This window comes from Falco naumanni, chromosome 12 (assembly GCF_017639655.2).
Source record: "Falco naumanni isolate bFalNau1 chromosome 12, bFalNau1.pat, whole genome shotgun sequence".
Classification (NCBI taxonomy): domain Eukaryota; kingdom Metazoa; phylum Chordata; class Aves; order Falconiformes; family Falconidae; genus Falco; species Falco naumanni.
Genome location: NC_054065.1, coordinates 21,540,082 through 21,551,070, shown reverse-complemented (window position 1 = coordinate 21,551,070; position 10,989 = coordinate 21,540,082). Strand labels below are relative to the sequence as shown.

General features: G+C 37.9%; 1 protein-coding gene across 5 annotated transcripts in view; it reads right to left on the bottom strand.

Moving 5' to 3' along the window:
- Window positions 1-1,161: 1,161 nt before the first annotated feature.
- SYT14 (synaptotagmin 14) overlaps window positions 1,162-10,989 on the bottom strand; it is a 93,891-nt gene continuing 84,063 nt past the window's right edge. For all 5 annotated transcript variants that reach the window (XM_040612289.1, XM_040612290.1, XM_040612291.1 and 2 more), the window contains one exon: window positions 1,162-10,850. In XM_040612289.1, the coding sequence (XP_040468223.1) occupies window positions 10,537-10,850 (314 nt within the window). In that variant the 3' untranslated portion in view covers window positions 1,162-10,536. The remainder of the gene's footprint in view (window positions 10,851-10,989) is intronic.

Genomic DNA, 10,989 nt, shown 5'->3' with positions numbered 1-10,989 from the left:
TCTGCATACAAGTGCTGTAACGTGGCTCTAGCTGTCCAGAGCAACTGCGGTTGCACAACAAACCATGTAACAGCTATGAGCATTGCACGTAATCCTGCTCAGCTACACGCACGAAACATGGGTGACTGAAAGGTGCCACACATGCAGCTGAAAGCTAATCATGATCCACAGGTTTGTTAAGTCTTCTTTTTTTCTGTGATCTTTGAGTAGAAAATGGCTGTTCATATATAGTGAACAACTACCACCACACAGATAACATACTTATTCTGCCATGTTTTCCCATCTTCATAAACCCTCACTTTTTAAACAACTCTCTCCTAGTTCATATTATCACCTCTTAATAAAGCTCATATAATCCGGAGATAACATTTTGTTTTGGTTTGTTGGTGTTTTGGTTTTTTATTTTTCTGATGTACCAAATGTCTTCTGACATCTTCTAAAGAATATGGACACAATGTAAGTGCTCCTCTTGATGTTTCTGAAGTACCAAATACGTACCAGTCTCCATATGGAAAGACAAGTTATTTTTAAGTGTATAGCCTTTTGAAAATGCCAGCCTTAACAGCAGCAGGCACCACGTTGTTATCTTATTTGTAGAAGTCCTAGTGCACAGATGACGAGGATGGGTCTAGATGATCAGGATCACATAGCAAAGAAATGCACCCTTCTCTACTGTCACGGGGTAAAAGTCACTAGGCTATGTTCCTTTCATCTGCAGAAATGGGAAGAAACGACAGAAGCTTTTTATACTGTTACACTTCTTACCTTTAGGATAGGAAAAGATGCTTTAATTGTAGCAATAATTCTTTTTTTGATATATGCTTATATGTATTAAAATGTACATACACTCAGGCACATCCTAAAGCAAAGCTGCCATGACAGCCCAGAAAGCTTTTTTCTAATATGTACCACAAAAATCTTTAGAGGATAGTATAGAAGATATAAGCTAGGTCACAGTAAAATTAACACTTGTTACTTACAGAAAGTTTTCTTTTATGTTTAAATCAAACCTCAATTATTTCAGCCTACTTAGTCCTCTGAAAGTGGAAGTTAAGCATGAATATGTTAGATGAGATCTTTTTGAGAAATATACGTGGGACAAAGCAGCAGAAAGAATTGCAGATGAGCCCAGAAAAAAACTGTGTAAAGTCAAACAGAACCATCACCTGAGTGTGTCTTTATTTGCCAGTATACACATCGTATTTGTCAGAATGTTACCACACTGGTTAATTTAAAATACTCTAAGTAGAAGATTCATGACACCAACAGAAGACTATGAGGAACAGAAAGGGAATTGGGGAAACTTAGGAAATTTGGAAATGGAGCCAAAAAGTGTCTAAGGGCTAGGATTAGTTAGCTTGCCAAAATTGAAAAAGTTTTTCTTCTCTTTCATGCAGAAAGCAGTTCAAATGGTTGATGAAGTGTTACTGTCTTCTAAACAGTGAAGTCTACTACATTTGTTTATGATCTAATGAATTCCAAAGGAATGTGACAACAACCAGTTTTAAAAGTGATTTTTCCTTTTTTTCAAATACTTTCCAGCAATTAAGTACACATGCAAAAAGCTGATTCCACATACAGAAAATACTTTGAAATAACCAAAGGATACCCATTCCAGTCCTCAAACTGACAAAAACACATTTCACAGAGTAATTGGTACAAATAGAGAGAGCAAACAAAGTACAAATCCACAGCTGCAAAGCTTCAGATACGCAAATGACTATTTTAATGTTGTGACAGATCCATGGCTTGAAAATATACTACAGCATGTTTTAATCAAACTAACATGGGATTAAAGTCACCTGTGCTGTACAGGTAAATGTAGTTAAAACCAGCTGGTGGCATTCCATCTCTCACCAAAATCAGAATAGTAATGCGATGTGTATGCTGGAAGGCCAGCTTTTTTTTTTTTTTTACAAAGAGAGAACTGACAACATTAAACTAAACTTGCACACTGGAAACCCTCAAGATTAATATGCAGTAGCACAAAAATGATAAAAGTAGGGTTTTGCTAGGTAATAATAAAGAAAACAAACCAACAAGTATCTGACAACACACAGCTGGAGATACTGTAGATACAATGTGACACTTAATTATAAATCCCTCTGGGGATTTACAATCTGACACCTAATACGCAGATCTGCGCATTCATCACCAGAACTCCTGTTTTTACCTGTTGTGGATCAAACTGCCATGAAACGTGTATCTTCATCTGAGTTACAACGACAGTTTCAAAGTCCTAAGAATTTAATAAGCTGCACAAACTGTTAATTTGCTCTAATTATGTTACTTTCAAAATGTAAAAAAAAAAAATAATTTTTTTTTTTTTTTAATTACTGCCTATTCAACTTTAAAAAGTAGCAGAAAATAAAAGCAGCTCAAGGAATTCAGAAAATAGGGGTGAATTCATTCACAGACATTAGTTAGGGGCTCCAAGGTTCTGTACAGAAACGAAAGTATGAAAACAAGATAAGCAAACTCAAGAAAGGAAACGTGCACTGGTATTGCACCTCTAAAAACTTTGGCAAAAATGTTTGTTTTTTTTTAAATGCATATAATGAGGAGCACGGTTGATAACATGACTGCAATATACCCATTTTCTACAATCTTTGACTGATAGATAAAAATAATTCTCTGACTTCTGTGCCAAACGGGACTTGCAACTATAACCTATTCCCATTAAAACTGTGCTTGGTGTCTTCAATATTTAAGGCTATACATGCACTGACATTTAAGGAATTTCAGGTTGAAACAGTAGTTGAAAACTGTGTTATATTACATAACTTATACAAGGAAGGGACACCAGTAGGAAATGTACATACAATGCGGCATGAGCCTGTTTGTGTAAGACCAGCATACACTAGACAGTTATTATAATAATATAAGACTTCAGACACAGAAAAAACAAATCTGTTCTCAAATTCGCACACTTCAGATATAGGTATAAAATGGGTAAAACAAGCTCATTTGACACCACTAACTCATTTTTTTGCTTACAATGGGATTTTGATTAAAACGCACAAATACAACTCAAGCACTTTGCTACCGATACAGTAACACACAACCAGTCGGCAAAGAGGTATCTTGAATTCTCAGCTATGAGTCACATTTACAGAAGCCCGTTTTATGTTTGTTCAAAGAGATCCATTATATCATTTCTGTCTTTAAGTAATAGCAAGTCCAAACATTACTTGTCCAAAGAATTAGAAACAGATTTGGTTCTTTGGTTAACACCATGTGACTTACATCAGACACAGGAATCAATTAAGAATAAACAGTCGTATGAGGAGGTTTCTTGGGAAGGGGGGGGCAAGGAAGGAAAGGGGAAAACTTCAAATTCAAAGAAATGCATTGTGTTAAACTGAACTGCCACTTGAAACCTCCCCTACTAGGAATAATCAGGTTAAGACATCTCTTCAGTTGCAGTGACATTGCTCATACACCGTAACTTTAGTTTCTCTGCTTTTTAGTTTTATACAAAAGAAAGAAGGCACCGAGTGCATCGGTGGCATACAGGCAGTATAAAAGTACACAAGAAAATGCTACATACCATTTGTTTCACACTTTTCAAAAATGCAGTGAATGTGTGCTATCTCTATGCAATATAATGCTTCACAGATCCAACTCCTTACATCCCAACGAAAGAATGAATTAAAATGTGAAACACATTTTAATAATCTTGCTGGTAACAGCACGATTCAGTATTTGTATTCACTAAGATCTGTTATTAGCTTATAGTCACCACAAAACAAGTTCAAAATTACTGAAGATCAAGGGAACTATAATCTATAACTATACTTTTGGGACAGAGCCAGCAGCCTTTACTCAAGACAGATGTCCCGCTAAGAATGGAGAGGAGGCTCAGTTTTATCATTTATTCATGTTAATAGTGCCTTTCCCTGAGTCATCCTGGAGAGATAGATGGAACTGCTTATAAGGAAAGGTACTACACAACATGAAAGACGTGTGGTTAAACCAGGACCTGAGTAAAAGGCAGTAGGTTCAGGCCCTTAGTCTCTATATTAGCACTTTAGATAGTTTAACAGTGATATAGCTTGCTCATAGAGCATTTAATTTTACATTGATAAATCATTTTATATAAAAATAGGTAAGAAAGCTCTGTAAGAAAGTATATACTATATAAGGAGAAATCTCTCCTTAAAAAAAGCAAAAAGAAAGGGAAAAATTGAATAAAAGGTTTCACTAATTACACTTTGTCACGAAAATCACATTAAAAATAGTTATCGTAAATCAAACAGTACTGAGCACTAATGAACCTTGTGGTTTACTGGAAAGGACAGCAAACTAGCTGTACAGTAAAAAAAGATGATTGCTCTATCTCCTTTTTTGTAAATATACCCTAATACATTCAACTCTTTAGAAATTTTCTTAAAATATCATAATAAGCCATTTGCAAAATCTACTATCAAAACTTGTTCAAAGCCCTGCTCCTAGCTTGCGTGGTGGCCTAGAGATTACATCTCAAAGCTGCGATAATGCTTCTGGTTAATTCTGTAAATTGATTCAGACTCATGCTTTGGAAATGAACAAAAAATTATAAAGCAATCCACTTTAGACCCTTGGCATGCAGTGAACATCCACAGGATTTGGGAAACACAGCAAAAAACTAACTTGGTACAAGTGGCAGGATTCCTGCCCTCAGATGTAAGGGAAAAAAAGGATGACATTAGCAACATCCCTGAACGTCCATGAGGTATTCCTTCAGCGGTATGGTATTACTGCTTCTGCTTTCCTGAGTAGGGTCCTCAGAGACAGGCAGCTTGGGGAGGCCAAATGCCATCTTGACCAGTAGATGCTTCCAAGGAAGTGAATGAATTCTTCTTGCTATGAGGCTGGCCTTGCCCATTTTCTGGGCAGAGCCGGTTCCTCCTCTTCATTCCCACGGGAGCAATACTACCCGCTTGCCTGACTTCTGGCACATTTCTCTGCATAAGGATCTTATTTCTATATTATACTAGCACAAGCCTGCACACCTAAACCTGGTCCAGCACCTATCAGACCAATTAACTCAGTCACACTATGTCAGATATGAACTAAGCTTTTCATTAATGAAGCTGTACCATATTCAGGTAGGCATAATATGAGCAGACACGTTGGGTACACAAGATTTCTGCATAGTCTGCAGAAAGGGAGAAACCCTGCTTGAACTTAAGGAGGGGCAGTGATAAGTTCTTAAGGCTGAACTACCCACGTCACCGTAGGCCAGCTGGTGCTCACCCTAGGCAAATAAACACCATCTACCCTGCTGACATCTATAAAGTACACTCTGTTAGACAGGAGCCATGGAATGCCCACACAGACTGGTGCTGCTTTGAACGCATAAACTCCCACAATTCACATGTCACAGTTTCTCCAAGTAGGGCCCTCTGAGGGCCACAAGGCTCCAAGTGTGGAATCTGAGTCCCTCTTGCTGCCACTGTATGAAGCCATCTCTTATTTTAATGCTCTCACACTCAGATGGCATCTCTTCATCAGGCGTTGATTCACTGACAAGCAAATGCTCCCGTGACTTTCCCCTCAAAAACTACCATCAGAACAAAGCAGTCTGAAATCCAGCTGTGATGTACTATAAAATCTGGCAGTTGAGTTAAACAGACCAAAAATACAGAACATTCTTGATGGCTCATTCTAAAAATAAACTTTGCTGAATGTTCCAGTTAAAATGATCAAGATGTTTGGGGACTGCTTTAGCACATTTAATATTAAGTTTCAAAAATAATTCAGAAGCTGAGGAAAAGAAGAAACGAAAATAAGAGATAATGATTAAATAACAAGTTTGTGACAGTATCCAGACATTTGGGCTTTTATCTCCATTCATAATTGCAATCACATTTGGTTGTGTTGCAGGTGCCACGCTTTACCCACCGCTCTAACCTACTGATCCTATTGCAATTCACACTTTAAGGGTCAGGTCTACTCTCCTGTCGATGCCTACGGGCTCCTCTCATTAACAATAATGGAAGGCAGGCATGCACATCAGTGGGAGAATTAAATGGATGTTCAGCTGTTACTGAGAATTCAGTTTCAGGAGGAAGCCAGTCTACCTTACAAGTGATGAGCCATAATTTTAAAGACTGCTTTAAAGCAGGACAGCTTTTTTTTTTTTTTTCCCCTCCAGAAAAGCGTGATGAATAAGTCAAGGCTCAATACAACTCTTGGCTAAATGAAAGGGCATTCTGCTGGTAGTTTTAAATTGGAAGAGCTCAGGCCAAAAGGCTTCCCCTCAAATCTAATTCTCTGATTTTATCACAGACTTTTTGTTAGAACTTGTACACGTTAAGAGCGATCTGTATTCAATGCCTACATTAAAATGTCTCTGTCAAAGAAAAAAGTTTCCTCCTTCTGCTTCACTGCATTACAAGTGATAGTTTGCATTTCAGAAATCTTGGGGAGTTGGACAAGTCACAGAAATATTGCACCGGTACCTTACTGTAAGAGGTGCAGAGTGCCCTTGACTTCTAAAGTCCAGTGACTGCCACAGACAGCTTCTCAGGGCGGTGGGGAGTTTGCAGAAGCAAGTCATTAGGGAGGAAAGAGAATAAATCAGTAACACAAACACACATTTTAGACAACGAAAAAACCAGCTCCAAAGGTGCGAAAAATGGGAAGGTACAGACGCTGGCACTGCACCTGCCATCAGGAATGGTTGCAAAAATTTACAGGTGAAAGTATCTCCTACGATAAATGCCACAAAATCTGTTTTCAGCTCAAGTATTCTCTTCGTTGACGAATAATGTTCAGCTCCAGTGACAGCACATACATTCATTCCAAGGGCTCACCATATTTCAAAACCTAATTATTGAGGTTAGAGGATTTTAATTGGATTTAGAAATTATGTTGTATTTCCCAGTAGCTGAACTTACACCTTGCCTAACTTCTGCCTTTGAAGTCAGACCTTGCAGCGTGGTTACAACGTGGACGTCTTAAGTCCTGAGCACGAGGCAGCACCATGGGGACTAAGCTTGGAATCTTACCAGAACTGTCCTCCTTCCCTGTGCCACTCAGCTGGACGGGGAACAGAGGCACGGCCCTGCTGCCTCCTTGCCTCCACCTATGTGGGGGACGGCAATGTCCTGCAGATGCTGTACGATCTCTCATCCTTCTGCGCAGTGGTTTCATGCTTGCCTGTACTGCCCTTCCCACAGAAAGGAGCTAACAAACTTTTTCATATTTATAATGCTTTAAGAAGACCTAAGTGAAATGTTCTAAACACGATACCAAACAAATCATATGCAGAAAGGATACAGTATTTTCAAGAATAGAATCTGTAAGAATGTCATTGTTCTATAATTATTTAAGGCTACACTGACAGAAACAGATTCAATTCAGGAATTGTAATCTTTACATGGTATATTGGCACACAGAAAAGTAAGTAATTTGATAAACTCTTCCAAGTACTTCCTATACTTTTGAACAAAGGTAAACAACAAAAAGCACAACTCTGAGGAAAACACAAATGCCTCTAGTTTCTGATACTCTGTCCTTCAGAAATTCTGTTCCATGCTTATAGACCTAACTGAATGCAGAAAGCCACACTGTATGTCTAAGCCCTTATGCAGCATTTTAAAAAAAAACCCAATATCTAAAGGCAGATTTCAAATACAAAAGAATAGGTTTGCATAAAGCAATAAGAAAACAAAATTACAAACAAGTCAAATCATAAGAGTGGGATCTAGGAAGAAAAAAACAATGTGACAACTGTTGACACGATAACTAATTCATAAAAATCCCAGGGCGAACCTAATTAATGGTGTGACTGGTTTTGCATGGTAAATACATATTCTACTGCCTCAAAATTAACATTTCCACTCAATATACATAGTTCCCAGTCTTTGTACAGTATAAATCCAAGTATGCCGAACCTCCTTCTGTGAAGCACAGACTGGACGTGGATACCTTGGGAGAAATCACATGATCTAGAAAGAGAATCTTCTTTGCAATTGTGCCCAACACAGACTACTATAAATCTGCTGTGTCTAAAGGAAGATTTCAGTGTCTTAGAAATCTGAATGGTTTAGACGTAAAACTGAAGCAATGCAACCTACAAACACAAATCCAAGTCACAACACAGTTTAATGTAGTTTGGTTCTGTGAGAGGTTATTTGCTGCACCTTCCAAACTGACTTCTTCATTTGTTCAGTGGTGATGTTAAGTATATTCTCCACTGGAACTGATTTTCTCAGTTCTTGCTGTTGAATTGTATGGTATTTTATAAAGCACAGCCTGTACAAAGGGACAACCATCAAGAGACAACTTCCAGCTTTAGGAAAGAGCATCTGAATATCCACAAACAGAATGAGTAAAAACATTTCCACATCCACTGAAAAAAATTGCTTTTGAACAGCTTTCAAGTCAGTTTTTCTATTATATGGAAAGCTTGGGAAAATCTGAGCATTTTCCTTATGCATATAAAATTAATGTTGATGTTTTATTAAATTCTACACTCAACGTTACATTTCACAAACTGAGCAACAAAAACGACTGAAAGAAACAACTTGTGTTGTATTACTCCAAGACCATTCCTGTTTAAAGAAAGTTTTTGCATTATTTGTGTTTAGTAAATAAAGCTTCTGTAAATGAAGCAGCAGCACAATACCAGAAAAAGGAAAAGGCCTGTAATGTTCTAAATTTTTAGATCAATAAAACCTGAAAGCCTAGCTCTGCAAATAAACCCCTCAAAAGGCACCAAATAAACCAAGAAGTGGAATTACAATGTCCTTTAAAAAGGACATAATGAAATTGTTAAGTAGCGTGAGAATTTGAGAACCATGGGAAATATCTTTATTATAGCACACTCACTGTCCCCAATCTCACTGTACTTGACTCTCTGTATACCCTAAAGCCAGGACTGTTCAAAGGTATTATAAAGAAATGCAAGAGAAAAACATTTGTCCTAATAATAACGCTCTAGGCTACCACTAATTCTCTCAATAAAATCCAAAACTTCACTCTTCTACCCACCAAATGCTACCACAGTGAGCTCCCACATTAGTAAGTCATCACCAACGTTTATAAAAGATCGCTTGTTTTCTATACAATAACAATTAAAAGTAAATTAGACTTATAATTACAGGGAAAAAGAATATTTAAATTGGGAAGCTTTTGAAAAACGTTTACTCAATACTCCACAATTTCAGTAATGAGTCAGATTCAGCAGTCAGTAAATCAGTGTGATTCCAGCTGAAGTATTTGGGACAGATAGGATTCTCAGAAGCACTGACATTTCCCTAATTTTGGTGGAAGCCATGAGGGTTTATCTGATGGCAAACTTTCTTGTGATACTGAGGCTTCTCAGTTGTGTCATTAGAAAGCTGTGCTTCCCAACTTGAACGTAAGCAAAGCAAACTTCTATTCCGGGTGTGAACATTCATTCAGTTGCTGGCAAATCACTAGAAAAATAACTCACTGCTGTTCTCTTCTCCAAGAAGAAAGGTAAAAACTCCTGCCCTGCTCTCTACTTCCAGCAAACAGCATATGGTAATACCTAAACCAGCTCAGAACAGACTCGAACGGATATCTATTTCAACCGAAGCCGTAGTATTTCACATCCATTCAGAGTAGTTCAACTCCTGCCACCTCCTTCACAGTATTTCAACCTAACTTCCTACTGCTGACATTTTAAAGAAATCTGTATCAATTTGTTTAGTGAAAATATATTTCAGTAAAGTCGTGCTCTATGAGCTTCCTACATTGGAATACATGAATACAGGAAGTGCTTTCAACAGAAAGTTACATAGTTTTACAGTACAACCTGTCTAAGGAGACTTGGAAGGGACCAAACTAATGATCTGGTCTCTTTGGATTAGGCAGAAGTACAGGCAAGAGGGAAAAACCCAATTTATGCCATATATAGAGCTCGTTCCTGTCACAGATTGAAGAAACATTAGTTTGATGTCAAAGTTCACCTGATGCCCAAATGCTAGTATTTTTCAAACCAACTGCATATCAAAAAATGAAAACTTACTTGTACTAAGCTCCTGGAAAGAAACTCAGTGTGTAACAAGAGTATATTCATATTTGCTATATTACTAAGTGTTCTCCACCAGCAGGGTCTTTTTTTTCTTCTGCTCTACAGATCATTAACTTTTTCTCAGTGCAAGTTATTGACCTTTAATCTGAACGCAGGCAGGTCAGAAGCTACAGTATTAGAGCAATACAAAAAGTACACAAGGAGGAGCTTACAATAATTTGGAGAACCTTACATAAAATGTTTCTGAATTGAAAACCACAAAACAAACCCAAACAAATACAGCATCAGGTGGATGGGGGAGGGACTGCTAACGTATCTGGGTACAGCAAGGCTTCTCTGACACCGAGGAAGTGTCTGACACTAAGTGAAGATTATATACTAAATCCCGCCATTTTGCACATTGTGCATTCTTTACGATGGAATGCTGACCTCAATTTTCATTTTTTACTTCCACAACAAATTTGTTGATCATGACCGGGGATGATCGATCATCTTCTTGAGAGACCAAACTCCCTTAAAACCATGACTGTACTCTGTACCATCCATTACGATTCCAGTAAAGTATGCCATCTACATACTTGCTGTCCTTTAGATTCCTTCATTTCAGTCCAGTGATTGAGTTCATCTTCTCCTGAGCTGTTGAGACCTAAGGAAATCCACCCTATCATCTCTTTTCGTTTCATGCTGCGCTTATTATATACAGACAGTATAAGCGTCACATCTGACAGCTGAAAGAGTGCCACTTGGAAAACGAAGGTTTCTTTGTATACCGGATTTGGCTGTCCTCGGCGGATTGAAGTTTTGCATTTGGACATCTCTTGCCCCATCGAGTTCAGCAGTGTTAACTTAACATACGTATCTACAAAATAAATCATATTTTGGAATGTCAGATATCTTAAAGCAAAAGTTTTGGAGAATGAGATATACAAGATAAAAGGATATGGTGTATACCAGGCTGACTGAACACGGCTTAGTTTAGACACATGGAAAGATGACAA